Source organism: Xyrauchen texanus, chromosome 42 (genome assembly GCF_025860055.1).
Source record: "Xyrauchen texanus isolate HMW12.3.18 chromosome 42, RBS_HiC_50CHRs, whole genome shotgun sequence".
NCBI classification, from domain to species: Eukaryota; Metazoa; Chordata; class Actinopteri; order Cypriniformes; family Catostomidae; genus Xyrauchen; species Xyrauchen texanus.
In genome coordinates this window covers 4,841,250-4,861,013 of record NC_068317.1, presented here as the reverse complement: position 1 = coordinate 4,861,013, position 19,764 = coordinate 4,841,250, and the positions used below count along the sequence as shown (strand labels likewise).

The window sequence follows — 19,764 nt, the reverse complement described above, 5'->3', positions numbered from 1 at the left end:
GAGACTCTGATGTACTTATCCTCTTGTTTAGTTGTACATCTGGTCTTCCACATCTCTTTCTGTCCTTGTTAGAGCCAGTTGTCCTTTGTCTTTGAAGACTGTAAGTGAACACCTTTTTTGGCAATTTCAAGCATTGTATAGCCTTCATTCCTCAAAACAATGATTGACTGATGAGTTTCTAGAGAAAGCGGTTTCTTTTTTGCCATTTTTGACCTAATATTGACCTTAAGACAAGCCAGTCTATTGCATAATGTGGCAACTCAAAAACAAACACAAAGACAATGTTCAGCTTCATTTAACAAATAAAACATTTTTAAGCAGTGTTTGATATAATGTCAAGTGATTTTCTAGTACCAAATTATCAATTTAGCATGAATACTCAAGGATAAGGTGTTGGAGTGATGCTGTTGGAAATGGGGTCTGTCTAGATTTGATCAAAAATGAGTTTTTCAAATAGTGATGGTGCTGTTCTTTGTACATCAGTAATGTCCTGACTATACTTCGTGATCGGTTGAATGCCAATTTGGTAAATTAAAGTACTAATTTCCTTCCAAAACAGCAAAAGCTCTACATTATTCCAAACTTTTGGTTGCCAGTGTATAGATGTGAATATATGTTAAAGCCATACTGGATTTTAACAGGATTAGGATTTGGTTACGATCTTGTGTGCAGCCTACATTTACATTTACATTTATGCATTTGGCAGACGCTTTTATCCAAAGCGACTTACAGTGCACTTATTACAGGGACAATCCCCCCGGAGCAACCTGGATTTAAGTGCCTTGCTCAAGGACACAATGGTGGTGGCCGTGGGGTTAGAACCAGCAACCATCTGATTAACAGCCCTGTGCTTTAGCCACTACGCCACCACCACTCCATGTGAATAGCCTAATTCTCAGCCTTAGATATTAGATACACCATTATGTTTTGCACTAAACTAAATAACTTTAATATGTTTACCTTTAGCACAATGTAATGCCTACCTAACTGGAACATTGTATAGACACACAGCACCGGTTATCTGCATAGTATATAAAAGGGTTGTTAATGAGTAATTGAATGTTGATTATTTGCGGATAGTAATTTAATTGATCAAGAAAACGAATAAACAAACAAAAGAAACGGGGAAGATACTACACATCTATTGTCAAGGCTGTGGCGGAGCCGTCATTGCATGTAAAGTCACTCTGTGAAGATTATATCAACATCTACACATTACATCTTGTTTTATTTGGGCTCACTTTAATAGGAAACACATGCTCTCAAGTAACTTTTTGCATTTTTCATATTGTGTTTATGTTTCATAAAGACAGGGGTGGGGAACCTTTTTCTTATTAAGAGCCATTCTAATATTTACAAGCACCAAGAAATAAAATTAAATAGGTCTTTCTGTTAAACAATATTTTGCATTAACATTATAAATAAATGTAGCTCGAATGGCCTCGGGTGCCGGGCAATATGGTCTCAATATATCAATATTTGGAGAGAAATGCTGCCATATGATGATAATTCATTACATTATTGTGTCATTGATCAGGCATTACAAAAAGTGGCTTTAGAACATATGCTGTTTGAATCGTCACTCATTCTACAGTATGCTGTCTGCTAACTGTAAGTATGGTTTGGTGAGGTTTGGTTGATGACTGCCAACTTGTAAAAACATGAAAGTGGTACTTTCAACTCGAATCACTTCGATGGTAGAAATCCTTAGAATTCACATATGGTCAGGGGGCAATATTACATGCTTTATTTTAAAATAAAAAAATGTAATACTAAATTGTGCTAAATGAACACATTGTTGGCCCTACTTGTGTTATATACACTTACCCTCACTGAATGTTTGATGGGGTACTGGGGCACCTGGAAGCCTATTGAGCCTCATTCCAGGTTGCTGGTTGAACAGGGCAGTTTGAGGAGGGACCTTCAGTCCAGAGAGCATTTCTACTGAGCCTCGCTGCTCTGGGCCTGGAGAGCGGATCACCTCATAGCTGCCTGGGATTGACACGCATAGTATGTTGGCCAGTGCCGACATCACCCCTTGAATGTTCTAAAACACAAGCAGACACAAGGCCAGGCTTGGATGTAATAACATTAATGCTTTGAACAAGTCATTACTGCTACTGAATACATAGCATTCCAGGCACTCACCTGTGCAGCCACTGGGTTCAGAGAAATGGCTAAAGGCACCAGGTCAGTTCTTGAGCAGGTGGGCAGCTGGCCAAACTCAAAGAAAGTGCTGGGTGGCTCAGTCTTGACTTTCCATTGCGTGGCTTCAGAGCCTAGAGGCAAAACAACCAGGTTATAACCCATAATACACTACTAGTTAAGGAGACACCTCACTAGCTCAATTTTGGTCTGGGTGATCAGATCTATGAATGTGGTGTACTGAAATCTCACCCTCTTTTGTTGAAGGTCAGTTACACTCACTGATTAAGAATGGATGAGGGGGTAACATACTTAACAACTCCCTCTGAGGATTTCCTGCCACGGATGGTTGAAATAAGAACAGGAGCACCTCGCAAACTAGAGGTCAACCTATATTGGATTTTGCAGATACCAATAACTAAGCTTGAGAAAAAGGCTGATAACTTTTATTTACTGAATGTTAAAATATACATTTTTTTAATTTTAGTTTTTCCTTACTGTGATGAACACAGACATAGAAGAAACGAAAGACCAAAATGAATACAATTCCAGATGCAGTTTATTGTGTAAGAAATATCACAATAATAACAAGACAAAAAATATGAACAAGCCAGAAATACACCGTGGACTTATTTTGAAATGTATGTGCTCGCCGCTGCAACAATCATAACAAGGAAATAAAGCAAGCACTCTAACAATCATCTACAATGTATTAAAATATACAGTAAACACTATAAATATTGCCAGACGGGCTATTAAATACTTTATGTGCATTATGTGCAGTAATTCATCAATAGTTGACCATCAGCTCTCGCTAGTCATCATTGTCCAAAACTCCGGTAATATTTAAAAACAGACTTTTTTCATTTTCCCTAGGGACACCAGTCAAAATAACATGAATATTAAAATAAAAATATAGCTGCAAGCAGCAATGACGGACCTAAGCACCATAGGTCCCTTTCCACCTGGTGGCTTTCAGAAAACAATGCAAGGTGGACACATGCGTTTGGCATTTGACATTATTCTAAACAATTTTGTAGCAATTTGGGTAAATATAAGAGAACCATTTTAAAGTCTGTTATAAGAGCCACACTTCCTGCTGCCCTAATAATAATCCTTAGAAGAACAATAGGGTCTAATAATAAATAATATTAATAATAGTTATGAACTATATTTATTAATAATAATAAATATAGCTGCAAGCAGCAATCAACAGCCCAAACACCGTGGGCCCATATCCTCCTGGCGGCTATAGTAAAACAATGCATCAAACATTTTGAAGCGATTTGTGTAAATGTAAATTGATTTATTCAAAGACTGTTGTAAGGGCCACACATCCTGCTGCCAGGTTTGTGGTGCTATGATTTTGACCCACAGTAGATACATCAATGTGATGAGCCCTCAAGGCCAAACATACAGGTCAATTTTGATGTAAATCACACGATGCACGCAGAAGATATGAGACAATTCTTCAAACTTATTTGTTAATTTATCACATCGCTATGGATACACCATTTGATAAAAAGATGTTCACAATTCAGCATCTTCAATATTTTAGCATAACGTTGCCCAAAATTGGTGCCAGTCAAATTAATTCCCTATGAGGAGTATTTCAAATTTAATTAAATTTTCAAACTATCCAAAATGGCTGACTTCCTGTTGGGCGGAGCTAATGTCTGTGCTGTGAAAGCTGTCTGGCTTGATGAGATCTACATACAGTATGTACAAAGATTGGCGACTGTAGCTGAAAAGGGATGTGCTACAGAGTCCCTTGAACATGGCCATTTTCTATTTGGCACTACAGAGCCCCCACTTCACACCCATGAATTAACCTTTGCCCAGCCTAATGGCTGACGTTTCTGATGTTGAAAAATTCAAACATGCCAATTACCTCAAAAACATATGAATATACATAAAGGAATAATAGTGTTTAATGCGTTGCAATGGCAACAGTAGTTAAGGTATATAAAATCCTTGAAATTATTATAAATACATTTTTTCAAATAAAAATAAGAGTGCTATACTTCCTGCTGCCAGTTGGTGGCGCTATGATCGTGCCCCACAAAGGTCATATCCATGTGATCAGCCCCAATACCCAAAAACATAAATCTACATTTTGATCAAAATCACACAATGCATTTCATTTTTCGGCATTAATTTATCATGTACTCGCCATGGCAACACCATTTGAAAAATCAACAATGCGTTCGCAATTTGACATCTTCAATGTCTCGGCATGATGTTTCCCACGTTTGATCACATAAATCCCTTAAGAGGAATATTTAAAATTCCAGAGCATGCATTTTTCAAACAATGACTAGAAATGGTAGACTTCCTGTTGGGCAGAGCTTATGACTATGAGGGTGAAAGTTGGCCAGCTTGATGAGATCTATATGTGTACATAGTTTGTTGACTGTAGGTGAAAAGGCATGTGCTACAGAGCCTCCCAAAAATCCATTTTTCAAGGGGCCGGCAGAGAGCCCCCCCCCCATGTGAACTTTTGACAAGCTCTAATGGCCGATGATTCTGTGTGCAAATATTCAGGAGTTTTTGAGCATGTAAAGGGACCCAAAAGAGAACCTTGTAAAGGGAACCTTGAAAAGAAGAATGTTAACAGTAATCCTTAGGAAAACAATAAGGCCTCCACACTTACAGTGCTTGGGCCCTATTAATAATAATCCTTAGAAAAACAATAGGGCCTCTGCACTTTCAGTGCTTGATCCCTAATTATGATTGATTGAATGTACATTCTATGACAAGACCCCAAAAAATTTCACTTAAGATTCATGCAAATCTGATGAGTTGTTATTTTTGAGGGTAGAGGGAGTCCAATTTGATACAGTAAGGTAAAAGAAATATTGCTCCAATTAGATTTTGTGTTAAGTAGATCTAATGTGGAGCTTTATTTGTTTTATTAAAAAAACATTTAATAAACAAATTGTTCTGCCTTTGGTTTCTTAGTTTATAAGTCACAAACTCAGGTAAATAAGTCTTATAACGGAATAGCTTGAAAAATCGGCTAGTGGGATGACAGATTTAGCAGATCTGAATGTGTTAATGTTCTTTAGATTACCTTTACCACTGGCACTAGGCAGCATGGGGATAACTGGAGAGACAGCAGGGGATGGTGGCTCCTCTTTAACTCTTGAGAGATCTGGATAACGGCTGATCTCCATGCAAACCACACTCTCAGGAGAGGATGATGGGACAAAGCTGTCTGGGCTGTCCCTGTCAACACAATGCTCTTGACCCCTATGGAAGACACACAGAACATTTATAAACTCACTGACCATCACCAGGACCTTAAGAGTAACAATAGGTAAAGAGCGCTGAAGACCTACCGGAGTTCCTCCTGGTTGTTGTGAGGTGGAGTGGGGAGGGACGCAGGAACGTCAACAGTCTTGGGGCCATGAGTGATGGTGTGACCCAGTAGGACATCTTCACCTGTGAATGCCGTGAGTGGCTTCTGACCCAAGGTTTTAGAAACTGAAGTCACAAACAAATTGTAGTCACCGGAGAGGAAATTCTTACCCAGGTCTACAAATATAACTTAATAACAGAAAATAATGAAGAAAAACACCCATTTTATTACACTGTATTTTACATATATGATGAACATTTTAAATAATAATTAATAAAATAATTCCACTTGTGATTTACTGCTCTGATAAGTGTAATCACCAGTTCCCATTCAAACCAATGTCCCCAATTTCCCTCCCCTGCCGAACAATGGTTTTGCTCTCTTGGATCAGGATTTTACAAGTGCACATGTGAGTTTTGCTACAGGTTTTTTCAAAAGTAGTTGCAAAAAAATTACGGCATAAATATTAGTTGCAGTGCCAGTTTTGAGAGGTTTACTTCTGGGGGAAGTTCAATCGGCACTGATAACCTCAGTGCCGATTTGTGGTTGTACTGTGGAAATGAATACAATTAAAAATAAAAATACAATAAAATTAAAGTACAAAAGTTCATGTGTAATACAAGTTTGTGTCTGTAGTTGTATTTATGCGAATGTCATTTTACACATTTGTGACTACTTGTCTGCAAATGTGAATTCAAAACACAAGCTTTGAATTATTGTCTATGAGTGCAGATTGCAACATTCAATTTCACATTTGTCAATCATGACAATCTAAGGAAAGACGTGTCTGAATAATGAGTGTTGTCTTTGGCAACACTGTATAACTTTCTTTTTTTTTTTAATCCAGAGAAAAATAAATTAAGTCAAACATGTCCAAACTTTTGACTGGTAGTGTATATGTAATAAATAGTGCATAAATGATTTAGACAAGTATTTCATACCCTCATTTTCACCCATAAATTCAGCCTTCCTGGCCAGTTCCTCCACAGTGGCAAAGCCATTCAACAGCTTCTGTCTGACCACAGGGGGTGGTGTGGGGGGCAATGAAGCAGGTGGTGTTGGGGGATTGCTGAGATTGTTCTGCTAAAAATCCAAAGACAAAAAAAAAGTCTTTGTTAAAAAGCCCTAAAAACAAATTCATTTTCTGCCAGTGATGTAAAGGAAGGTATGGATTCTTTAAGGCCAAACCTTATAGATGATCTGTGAGTAGTAATCAGATACTCCGTCCAGTGATGCACTTCCAAAAGATCCAGACAGGCGGTTCTCTCCATTCAGCTGCCTGCTGCCGTAGAGGGGAAAGTGTGCAAAGTTCACCCTGATCACAGGCTCCATCAGAGGGAGCATAGAGAGCTGCTGTAGGGGCCAGAGTAGAGTACACATGGGTTGCATGATACATAACACTAATATTGCTTATTCAAACATCTGATGTCCACAACTAAAGAACAAGACTCACTTTAAAACAATCATTAAAGAAATAGTTCCTCCCAAAATTACATTTCTGTCATATACTCACCTTCATCTCATTCCAAAATGTTATATGCCTTTCTTCTAAGTTGTTATTCACTACAAATCTAATTTGCACTTACACATTCAAAACTGGTGAGTTGTTGTCAATGATGCCGTTGCTTATCGCAAGTCTCTTAATTGATTGCCAGGCACCAAGTTTGAATATGTGAAAAAGCCATTAAGATTTGAAAGCTACAGCAGAAGAAATACTTTTTGGTCTGTTCCTCATACCAAGTGTATGCTTCAGAAGACTTGAAATATGCCGCAAAATTAATATGGATGACGTGCATAAAATGATTATGGTGCTATTGCTTCAAAAATCAATTGCAATCACAATGATCATCATTCTGCCCTGTTTAATGTTGGTTCAATCTGTCACAGTAGATTCTAGTACAGACTGTAAGCTGATCTAGAGTCATATTTAGGTATTGTCAGTGGTTGTTTACCTCTTTGAGTTGAGTCATTAGTGTATCTGTGCTGGTGTACAGTGCCTGCCTCTCTTCATCCTCCTTCTTCCTCTTTTTCCAGCGTGACGGAGCCTTCTCATTCCCACTCTTTGACGTCCTCTTGTTGCGTTGTTTTCTCTTGCATTGCTCTGGTAGAGATACCTCCAGATCTGCGTTTACAGTCAACTGACAGTTTATGCCACTCTGTAAATAATAAACAACTAGTTCAGCTCCCTGTATAACACAAACAGGCAGGAATAGCAAATAAACAGAAATGATGACATTATGTAAACATACAGTATACCAGTATAATTTTGGCAATGCAGACCTTTGTGCATTGCAAAAGCAACAACAGTATGAGAATATAGAATATTTAGGGGAATTCCTGAATTCTAAAATTACTTTACATTTCATTTTTTTCCTTGGTCTAAATTAACATAATTGTTTTCATGTCTAGAATTTTTATTCAGTCATTGTGCAGTGTCAATTTGAATGTCAAGTTACATAAAAACCACCATGCAGTGTAAAATGCTCTTACCAAAGAATCTATACTTCCAAGTCTTTCAGAGACTTTGCTGTTGGCCAGGCCCTTATCCTCTGATCTTATACTGTCAAAGGACATATAATGTGTGACAGGTGTTGAGGAGGGAGGAGGTGTGCTCTTGTTCTTCAGGAGATGTTTGAGCAACTCATTCCCAGTGTCTCCTTTGGTGCTCTGAGCTGGACTCTGGGATGTTGGGCTGGGGGAGATGACTTCATGACCCACTTCTGTCTTTACAATACCACCTTCCCCTGCACTATGGCCAAGTACTGCCTCTTTTTCAGCCTTCTGGCACTCACTGGCCTCTAACTTCTCCAGCTTGACCTCATGGAAAAGCCCTCTCTCTGCCTCCGAGCCCATGCTGCACTGCTGCCTCAGCGGAGTTCCTCCAGAGTTTTGGTTTTCCAGCTCCGAAGATGGCTGGAGGCCAGGCATAGAGCCTAGAGGATTGGAAAACTCTGAGGTGTCCTGGTCCCCCAAGACGGCAACAATGTGTGTAGGGGTGGACGAGGTGTCTGATACACATGGTGTAAGAGGGGTGGTGAGGTCCAAGTGAGGTGTAGGAGTTTTGACTGAATCTGCATCAACATCCTTTTTCTTCTTCCGGTTTCTTTTCTTTTTGCCCTTCTCCTCAGGAATGATGTTGGAGTAGAGTTGGATGAGGGACTGTCCTGAACCAGGGTAGTTCGGGGGTAAGGGGGTTGTGGAATCCATACCAAACAAGGAAGCTTCACCTCCACTGTGGGGCGGCATTCCAGGCCCTCCAAACCTAGGTGGCCGAGGCTGACCTGGTGGGAAACCATGCAACATGGGGTTCTTGGTCTGATAATACATAGGTCTGCACTTGTCACCTTGCATAAAACCAGGACCTGGTCCCACAAAGTCTAATGGCATTTTTCCTTGCTGGGGAAACACTGGGCCCATCTGCTGTTGTTGCTGTTGAGGCCTAGGAGTCTGAATGAACTCTTGCGATAGATCTGTATTATAAAAGGGCATCTGGGCAAGGCCATCCCGGCTGTTGTCAGGTCCAATCCCCAATCCCTGCTGCTCCAACTCAAGCTTTTGCAAGGCCCTTTGCCTTTCAACTTCCTGCATAAGCTGTATCCGCTGCTTCTCTTGCTGTTCTCGGAGGCGTTCCCGATGCTCCCGCTCCAGGAAACCCTCACTGAATGGATTATTATCATCAAACTTCATGTGAGGAGCACCACTACTGGCTCCTACACCATTACCTCCAGCTACAATGCCAGGCTGCCCAGGTTTACCTCCAGGGACCATAGGTGGTTGTGCCTGGAGAGTTTGAGCAGGGTTAGGAAGCTGCATTTGAGGGGGCATGTGAGGTGGCATCCTGGGTCCTATTGGTCCAGAAGCTCCTGGACGCCAGCCTGGTAAGTTGGGCAAGCAAAGAGGTTTAGGCTGACCAAGGTGGGACTGCTGCATCGGCATCATAGGACCTATCATAGGCTGGCCAATAGGAGGTCCATCAGGCATCATTCCAGGTGCCTGTCCTTGCATGGCCTGCATCGGACCCATCACACCAGGTTGAAGGCGTTGCTGCTGTTGTTGCTGTTTAACGCGATATTCTTCAATGAGCTCAGAATGTTCCTTCTGTTGCTTCCGTATCTGCAAGAGGAATAGAGAGAAAGACAAGTGTGAATAAGAGACATAGATAGCATAGGGAAAATCTGTCCATTGACATGGAGTAAGCAGAGAATGAGCAAAGGTTTCCAATTTATTCTGAATCGGAGCCAAGCGGTAGTCTTTTGCTAAGCACTGAAAGAGTGACATTTAAGTGGAGCAAATGGTGAGTGGGAAATGCAAATTAGAGGTAAAAAAGACAGATGGATAGCCAAGGTTGTGGCGTCGGTTTTACTTCAGATTTTGTTGTCGATTAATAACAGTTTTCAAACTTGATTCTAGAAAACCCCACATCCTTTATTAGATGTACATACGGATAGTACCTCCCCAAACTCACACCACTGGTTGAGACAATATTTCTCTGTTGGGCTGATGGGCAGCTAAAAAAACAAACAATTTATTTGGTATCGTAGTGTCACAACCTTACGTAAAATCAACCTACAATTGTTCTACAATGCTGCATGTGTAAGGGAGGAAAGAGAGATCAGATGAAAACATTCACCCCATTATGATTAAACGTATGTTTTAATTTTTATTTTGTGTCACCATTTTATTGATAAGTACATTGATCAGCAACAACATTAAAACCACTGACAGGTGAAGTGAATAACACTGATTATTTCATTACAATGACATCTATCAATGGGTGGGATTTAAACTCTTTAAAAAAAGAAACGTTCTCTCACTTTCAACTGCTTTTATTTTCAGCAAACTTAACATGTGTAAATATTTGTATGAACATAAAAAGATTCAACAACTAAAACATAAACTAAACAAGTTACACAGACATGTGACAAACAGAAATGGAATAATGTGTCCTTGAACACATTTTGATTTGTGAATCAAAAGTAACAGTCTGTATCTGGTGTGGCCACTAGCCTCATTAAGTACTGCAGTGCAACTCCTCCTCATGGACTGCAACAGATTTGCCAGTTCTTGCTGTGAGATTACCCCACTCTTCTATCAAGGCATTTGCAAGTTCCCGGACATTTCTGGGGGGAATGGCCCTAGCCCTCACCTTCCGATCCAACAGGTCCCAGACGTGCTCAATGGGATTGAGATCCGGGTTCTTCACTGGCCATGGCACAACACTGACATTCCTGTCTTGCAGGAAATCATGCACTGAACGAGCAGTAGCTGGTGGCATTGTCATGCTGGAGGGTCATGTCAGGATGAGCAGCAGGAAGGGTACCACATGAGGGAGGAGGATGTCTTCCCTGTAAAGCACAGCGTTGAGATTGCCTGCAATGACAACAACCTCAGTCTGATGATGCTGTGACATACTGCCCCAGACTATGATGGAACCTCCACCTCCAAATTAATCCCGATCCAGGGTACAGGCCTCTGTGTAATGCTCATTAATTTGATGATAAACATGAGTCTGACCATTACCCCATGTCAGACAAAACCATGACTCGTCAGTGAAGAGCACTTTTTGCCAGTCCTGTCTGGTCCAGCGAAGGTGGGTTTGTGCCCATAGGCGACGTTGTTGGTGTGATGTCTGAAAAGGGCCTGCCTTACAACAGGCCTACAAGCCCTCAGTCCAGCCTCTCTCAGCCTATTGTGGACAGTCTGAGCACTGATGGAGAGACTGTGCGTACCTGGTGTAACTCTGGCAGTTATTGTTGCCTGTCCCACAGGTGTGATATTCGGATGTACTGATACTGTGCAGGTGTTGTTACACGTGTTCTGCCACTGCGAGGATGACCAGCTGTCCTTCCTGTATCCCTGTAGCTCTGTCTTAGGCATCTCACAGTACAGACATTACAATTTATTGCCTTGGCCACATCTGCAGTCCTCATGCCTCCATGCAGCATGCCTAAGGCACATTCACGCAGATGAGCATGGACATCTTTCTTTTGGTGTTTTTCAGAGTCAGTAGATAGGTCTCTTTAGTGTCCCAAGTTTTTATATCTGTGACCTTAATTGCCTAACGTCTGTAAGATGTTAGTGTCTTAAAGACAGTTCCACAGGTGCATGTTCATTAATTGTTTATGATTCATTGAACAAGCATGGAAAACATTGTTTAAACCCTTTAAAATAAAGATCTGTAAAGTTATTTGGATATTTACAAAATTTTCTTTAAAATACAGTGTCCTGAAAAAGGGACTTTTCTTTTTTGTTGAGTTTATTAGGCAGCAAATGAGTAGTCAGTTCTTGAATTTCATGTGTTGGAAGCAGGAAAAACAGGCAAATAAGGATCTGTGCGACTTTGACAAGGGCCAAATTGTAATGCCTAGATGACTGGGTGAGAGCATCTCCAAAACAGCATGTCTTGTGGGGTGTTCCCAGTATACAGTGGTTAGTACCTACCAAAAGTGGTCCAAGGAAGGACAACCGGTGAACCAGTGACAGGGTCATGGGCGCCCAAGCTCATTGATGCGCGTGGGGAGCCCGTCTGGTCCGATTCCACATAAGAGCTACTGTAGCAAAAATTGCTAAAAAACGTAAAGCTGGCCATGATAGAAATGTGTCAGAACACACAGTGCATTGCAGCTTGATGCATATGGGGCTGCGTAGTCGCAGGCAAGTCAGAGTGCCCATGCTGACCCTTGTCCAATACCGAAAGTGCCTACAATGTGCACGTGAGTGTCAGAACTGAACCATGGAGCAATGGAAGAAGGTGGCCTGGTCTGATGAATCACGTTTTCTTTTAGATCATGTGGATGGCTGGGTGCGTGTGCGTTGTATACCTGGGGAAGCAGTGTGATGCTCTAGGCAATGTTCTGCTGGGAGAACTTGGGTCTTGGTATTCATATGGATGTTACTTTGATATGTACCACCTACCTAAATATTGTTGCAGACCGCGTACACCCCTTCATGCCAATGGTATTCTCTGAGGCAGTGAGTGGCCTCTTACAGCAGGATAATGCACCCTGACACACTGCAAAAATTGTTCAGGAATGGTTTGAGTAACATGATTAAGAGTTCAAGGTGTTGACTTGGCCCCAAATTCCCCAGATCTCAGTCCGATTGAGCATCTATGGGATGTGCTGGACCAACAAGTTCGGCCCCACCTAACACCTTACTGGATTTAAAGGATCTGTTGCTAACGTAAAAAAAAAAAAAATAAATAAAATAATTTTAATTTGTTGTTGCACTTAAATCTGTTTTGAATACTATTCTGATGATAGTGAAACTTTGTAGTATGGCACTTTTCGTACCACTGTCTCCTTAAGATGATTCGCTTATGTTTTCCTCTTTTGTAAGTCGCTTTGGATAAAAGCGTCTGCCAAATGAATAAATGTAGTGAGATTTTGAATTATTTGGGGTTTCTGACTGATGAGACCAGCAGCCTTATAAAATATCTTTGGACACATCCCAGTGCTTTTGCAGAATAAACAAAGGTTAGTGCCACTTCATTTAACCTAAATGTTCCTAAATCAGTATGATAACTCTAGGGTGGCCCCTGATGCATGCGATTAAACCAGTGTATATAATCTGCATCGGTGCTGCTGTTTACCATGAGAGAGGGGCAGCTGCTCAAAACAGACTTTGAATGTCATAATATCTTTATTTTTATGTTATCAACATTCAAATAATCACAGAAATACTGGAATAAAAGTCACTGCTGTTAAACTGCTTGGCATCAAAAATATCTCTGCATCAAAACAATCAATGTATTAGATAACAACAAGTCCATTTGAGCCTTCTCTCAACTCATTCATCATTTATTTTCACCTGTTTCGGAGCAACAAGTAGAATGGCTAGTTTCTAAGAACCACCTTTGCTATGACTCATTCCCTACATTGTGTGTATTTCTGTACATATGTATTTTGTATATTTTGTTGATTTGAAAAGAATTAAAGGTGTCATGAAATAGAAAATCAAATTGTCCTTGATATTTAGACATAAGAGGCAACTGTAATATAAAAACATACTGTACATTTCAGAACTCAAAACTTTTATAGTTTCCAACTGTTTGAAACATTGTGTTTGTGATGTCACAGGACATTGCTCAGTTGTATTTACACGTCCACAACATGCATCATCGCACACTTGGCCCTGCCCACTGGCGTTCAGTTCTTATCGTAAACAGAGAGGGAAAGAGACAGGCCTAGTGTGACCAACTATTCCTAAACACCAAAAGGGACCCATCTGGAATATTTGTAAGTTTTATGTGCATCTAACATGCATTACACAGATGTCATGCCGCTTTTAAAAGACGTGGTGTCAGTTACAACTCAGAAAAGGAGACTCCGTTCAGCTTCATTCGGCTGCTCTGCGTCTTGCAGTTCTTGCACCCATCTGTGCATTTTTAATTGTTGCTGTATGTAAACAAGCACTAGCTGAAGATCTTTCACTGTTTGGAAGCATTTCTGGTGATCTGCGCCTCAGTGCAATTGTGCATGCGTCTTGTTCATCATGCTGTGTATGTGCGAACATCAGCTTGTACTGCTTGTGAACCGATTCAAGCTTTGCAAAAGAACTGTTATTGAAGAAGAATGGGGCAGTTAAGAACACTTGGATTTGACAGCAAACCATGAGTGAACAGTTTAATTCATGAATATTTCATATGGCATGACTGTTTGATTGTGATTATGGTGCTGATGTAATTGAGAGAACTGTAATTTATAAGTATGCAATGTGTTGGATATGTGTTATGTGTAAACCATGAAATTTTGTTTTATTATTCTTGATGGAATTTCAAATATGGCTGAATGTGCGGGGCTGGATGAAGTTAGCCAATCAGAACAGTGGGAATTTACGTTGAAGTTTAAAGGAGACGCTGAGGCCAAAACCGAGCGTTTCAGTCAGAGGGTTAGAAATAGGGTGAAAAATGATCATTTATTATTAAACTATGACATATTTGGTCAAAAACAAACAAAAAAAAGACTTAATGACATTATCAGTAGACCTCAGGGAAGATAATAAAATAATAAAAAATAGCATTTCATGACCCCTTTAACACTACATCGTGTGGTATTGTGATACTATAATGTATTGTCATACAATATAAGATATGATTATGCAATGTTGACAACCCTACAAACAAGAGCAATGTAAAAATATTTTTGATTAAATCACAAGGCACTCTGAAGAAACATCCCAGAGCATGTTTTCAGTTGCATGAGAAAGCAGGCCTTTGGAAAATATTGACACATTAAAGAGCGGGCAGTGATAATGTCAGAAAATAAATCAGGCACTGATCTCCTCTGAGACCCTAGATGCACTGAGGTCCTATTACTTTTCATTTCACCGGAGGAAAGGTCACTGCAGCTAAAAATAATGAACTGAGAATATCACGTCTCACTCATGCACAGGTCTGAGAGTTCAAGTGTTCATTTGGAATTATAGAGGAACATGACTATTAATGATTTACACTGCTTTGTTTATGGTTAAGAATCTTAATTATCTTCATATAGAACTGATTCAGTTTAATTGTGTAACCAACATTATTTACAAATTATTATTATTATTTATTTTTTAAGACCCCTTGAAATCATGAAGTTCTGAGTGTTTCAGTGCATGTCTGTTAGCTTCCATGCCATCTTTCTGATAATATACTTCTAAAAGTGAAAATGTTATCTGATATAGAATATTTAAAATGAACATTCAAGTGAATGTTTCTAGGAAATGGACCAGAAATATTGATGACATCAAGGGTGTATCTTAGTGGGCATATGCCCACTTTTTCCTAATCAAATGCTCTATATAGAATGAGAAAGTCTGTTCCACTAATTAATAAATGCCACTGACTAGTATTATCAAGAAGCATGTGATTTTACTGGGCTATAGTAAACTAAAACCTACTGTCTATTTACCAAAAAGAACAAGCCTCAACTTTCTGAATGAATAGGGAATATGTCAACACTAAAGTAAATGGTGTTTGTCATTCCATTACATGGGGTGATTTCAAAAAGGTCCCATGCTAGTTCAAATCCTTTTACTGTACACTTCAACAAACATTATTTATATTGTAAAATAATAAAGTGTCATAAACTAGTTGGTTAATTATAATCATCCTCCTCTAAATGGCTGCATTACCTGTTCCAGCTGCTTTTGAACCATGCTTTGCTGTTCAGTCACATGTTTCAGCTGTTCGGCATCCTCCTCTGGGAACTCCCGACCAGCTTTTTTGGCCGTGCGCTGTTTTGTAGAAAGGGCCTTTTTAGATTTCCTGTGGGCCCCAATCTGGTCCTCTAGAAACTTCTGCTGCATTTGAAGAAGCTGTTGAGTTTCCTGAAGCCACTCTTCATACTGTTTCCTCTGAGAATCATCTGAAGGAAAAACAAAGAAAAAAACAAAGATGTAGGTTATTCAAAGATCTAATGTTTCAATGGATTTACTCTGAAATTGTATAAAATTAAATTTAAAGTGAAATAAATAAAACATTATTAAATAAATACATACTGACAAACCCTGGTGCAAAGTTAGGGGGGCTAGGTCTAGCAATCTGAGGTGGCAACTTTCCATCCTAAAAGGAAATGATTGCATATGCCATTAAAACAGGTTTATTGCAGGTGAGAAAAGTTAATAAGACAAAATAAACCTGAGCATTTACCGGTCCAAATAAATTCTGAGAGAAACCAGCTGCATCCGGACCATGAGTTCCAGGCATCTGTTGAACTCTGTCACAAAGGAGAGCATGGAGATCAACCATGAACACATTGAAGTCTCACTTGGAACATGTCTCACAATAATAGCTTTGAATATTATATACTATTAATATTCATAATATTATAATTATATATGATAGTCTCCAGAGATAAATAAACAATTAGTGCAGTCAGGGGTAAAAAAAAGAAAAGAAATACAAATTATTAACTACAGTTAATCTTATTGCTTGGAGTGAGTGTTTTACCTGTTCATAACCATGGGTGTCATACCCATACTGTTCTGTACCATCACTTTGTTGATCCCCTTCAGAGCCACCATCTTTGCCTTCACGATTGGGTCAGTAATGGTATCAATGTCTAAAAAATAAAACAAATGCACAACAGAAACTGTAGTTTACAGCAGTTCTGATATTAATGTTCCCTTGACTTTAATTTCATTCATTTTCAACAATTAATAATGCTGTGGTACTGTGGTTAAATTATTGAGGATACATCTGCTAACTGAGTTTCCAAATGTGCTGCAGTGTCATAGAGAGTAACATCTGAAAACCAAAATTATAAATAAGATCTGACTGTCATAATAGACCCTTGTAAAAGTCCATGTCAACCTTGTCAATTGTTGCCATCCACCATATCATTTGACAAGCTAATCTGACAAGTCAATGGTCAAGATCTGTGTTTAGATTAAAATGTTGTAAATCTTTGCTAGTGCACTTTTAAAAGTAACACAAGGCACTCTGCACACAGTTTTATCCCCCTATTCAAAATCCTCAAATATATCTTGAGAAAAGCAAGCTATGAATTCAACTTTGTCAGCACTCATTCCCAAAAGCACACGTATAAAATTAATATGCAAAGCATATTAAATGGAATCTCATTTTAAATAAATGTATTTATACAATAATGATGAAGATAGTTAAGAAGTTCACAGGACTAGTACCATGTACAGTAGAAATGTTAGGAGCAGTTCTGTCTATGTACAATAATGTATTCAATTGTAAACACGTTTGCCAATTTTTGCTTGTTAATTTTATCTCTCATTATGCATTTTTTGCAGTGGGGCTTACCAAAGGGTCAATTCAATCTTTTCAAGGAGTAATGAGTAATTTTAAATATACATGGTCGATAAATGTAATACTACATTCTACTTATAATTCTTATTGACAGCAAAACAACTCAACAAATAACTATGGGTAGAATGTATTTAGTACATTGTTAAGATAAAGCTGCTGCCAGTCAAGAATGAAGATCAATTCACTTCACTGTTATTGATCAGGTACAAGAAGATTAGTTGCTAATTACTCTAATTATAGATTCGATTTACCAATGTTAGGGAAAAAAGGGTCACTGGACCGTTGCTGAATTATGGCCTGCATTTGCCTTTGTTGTTGCTGCTCCTGTCTCTCTTGATCCAGCAAATCTTGTAAAAGGAGGGGCTGCTCTTCTAATAGAAGAGGCCGGTTCTGTTGAGTTGGCTGAACTTGAGACACTTGTTGCCCTGTAGCTCCAGCAGTGAACATGCCCTGTAGAGTTTGGGGGTTTACAGGATGGGTAACAGGCTGCTGACCACCAACCATGGGCAGGTTCAGATCAACTTGTTGTCCCTGCAAGGCTCCAAACCCTTGAAGTGGAACCTGATGGTTGCCAGACTGCATCATATTTGGGTTACATAACAGCGCCCCTTGAGTAAGAGATGTGTCCCCCCTGTGGTTCATAGTCAATACAGGGTTTATGCCATGGTCTGAGGGTTGTCCTTGCAGCATCACCATACCCATGTTTGATTGGATGCCTGGGCCAAGATTAGTCTGGGCAGTAGGGTCACTGAGTAGAGGAGAAACTATGGACTTACTCCTAGTGTCCTCCAGTTTTTCCTTGATCAACAGGCTTGAAAGCACTGGAGCAGTACCAGGATGTACATCTGTACAAGGCTCCTCAAATAGGGCAGGGACACCATCTCGATCGTCTTTACCACTAATAAGAGAAGACCCCTGGTTGTCCACTTGATGGCCCTCAGTTTTAATTGTTCTTTCAGTCTGAGGATTATCAAGATCTTTTGGCAGATTCTTTTCTAGTTTCACATTGCTAGGACCTTGTACATCCTCTGATTTAGGTTGATCCGATGACATACCTACGCATCTGGCATTTCTTTTCTCAGACAGAGCCTTCTGAATGTCTGAGGTCTCCACATGATCATCTTCAATGGGATCACTCAGATCCAGTTCCTCATTAAACATGTCTTTTTTGTCATCAAGGTTCAGCTCAGGATCTGCATAAGCAAGAAGATCAAACTTTCCAGATTCCAGAAGATCGTCAAGGTGAAGGTCATTTGTTTCCAGGTCTAAATCTTTGCCATCATCTGCATCAAGGTTCAGGTTGTCCAGGTCTGCATCAACCAGGTCTTTGACCTCCACATCATCAAGATCCTTTACAGCAGAGTCATCGGTGTCTAACTTTTCCTCGATACCAGCACCACAAGGCAATGGGATCTCCTCTGTTGGACCAGAAGCGGTCACAGGTATTAGAGCAGGTTGAGTGGGAGCAACTGAAACTGATGCTGCTAATAGAGTCTGTTGTGGAGCTGAATGCACTAAAGTATTTGTCTGGTGATGCAGAATCTCCATATTAGCTGGTGTTTGCAAGTGACTGACTGATCCTTGTTGAGACTGGCCCAACATTGGATCCATCATTCTGGGACCTTGGTTTCCAATAAAGGCCATATTTTGGCCTCCCATTAAGCCATAAGGGGGTCTCTGAGGATGATTCAAAGCATTAGGTGTCCCAAAAGGTAGTCTGACTCTGTTCTCTGGAATTCTATGACGAAGCTCAATAAATGGTTGTCCCATTATATTGTGTTGCTGCATTGGAAGGCCACGTGGTGGAAAATGCTGGGGAAGACCCATTTGCTGGTTACTGCTCATTGACCTTATTAGGTCAACTGAAAAAGATCTTCTCATATGTGGTGGAGCATTGTCAACCACTGGTCCACCTTGAATTTGATGAGGGTGCCTGAGAAACTGCTTTTGACTTGGGGTACAAGAAGGAAATCCAAACCTGAGAAGGAGGGGATTTAAAAGAAAATCAACTATTTGAAATGTGGAACAATTTGTTTGATAGTACAATTAAATATAAGATGTAAAAACACTCACCTATGTCCTTGAGGTCTCATGCCCATGTTGTTCAGGTCCCTGGGAAACGGTGGTCGGGAGCTCAGGGATTCCTCAGGCATGTGCCCTCGTTGATCGCCAAGGAAAGTTATAGGACACCTCTGCCCTGTCTGCATTGGTGAAGAACTCATAGTGCCTGGATATGGAGGTGGGGGTCTGCCATACATATCATTTTGAGGTCCAGAATCGTCCTGTGACCAATGACGTGGTGTCCCGGGTGCAGGAGAGGCAGATGCCTCCTGAAGTCCATTTTCCTGTCTTACGGCAGTTTTCTGCAGCTGTTGTTTGAGAATCAATTGCCGTAGTCTTTGGCGCTAGAAAAGAAATAACAATACAACAGTATACAATCAATAAAAGACAGAGCTTAGGATAAAAATAAAGGGTAAAAAGGAAAAGAGAAAGGGCT

At 40.0% G+C, this 19,764-nt stretch overlaps 1 protein-coding gene across 1 annotated transcript in view; it reads right to left on the bottom strand.

The window, feature by feature from the left end:
* LOC127635092 (histone-lysine N-methyltransferase 2C-like) overlaps nucleotides 1-19,764 on the bottom strand; it is a 226,414-nt gene that overhangs the window by 19,388 nt on the left and 187,262 nt on the right. Inside the window, exons 38-51 of the mRNA XM_052114873.1 lie at nucleotides 19,341-19,672; nucleotides 17,519-19,245; nucleotides 16,440-16,551; nucleotides 16,140-16,206; nucleotides 15,989-16,052; nucleotides 15,623-15,855; nucleotides 7,997-9,619; nucleotides 7,459-7,662; nucleotides 6,695-6,859; nucleotides 6,448-6,589; nucleotides 5,487-5,631; nucleotides 5,219-5,397; nucleotides 2,149-2,279; nucleotides 1,828-2,047 (exon numbers count right to left, since the gene is read on the bottom strand). Of these exons, the coding sequence (XP_051970833.1) occupies nucleotides 1,828-2,047; nucleotides 2,149-2,279; nucleotides 5,219-5,397; nucleotides 5,487-5,631; nucleotides 6,448-6,589; nucleotides 6,695-6,859; nucleotides 7,459-7,662; nucleotides 7,997-9,619; nucleotides 15,623-15,855; nucleotides 15,989-16,052; nucleotides 16,140-16,206; nucleotides 16,440-16,551; nucleotides 17,519-19,245; nucleotides 19,341-19,672 (5,344 nt within the window). The remainder of the gene's footprint in view (nucleotides 1-1,827; nucleotides 2,048-2,148; nucleotides 2,280-5,218; nucleotides 5,398-5,486; nucleotides 5,632-6,447; nucleotides 6,590-6,694; nucleotides 6,860-7,458; nucleotides 7,663-7,996; nucleotides 9,620-15,622; nucleotides 15,856-15,988; nucleotides 16,053-16,139; nucleotides 16,207-16,439; nucleotides 16,552-17,518; nucleotides 19,246-19,340; nucleotides 19,673-19,764) is intronic.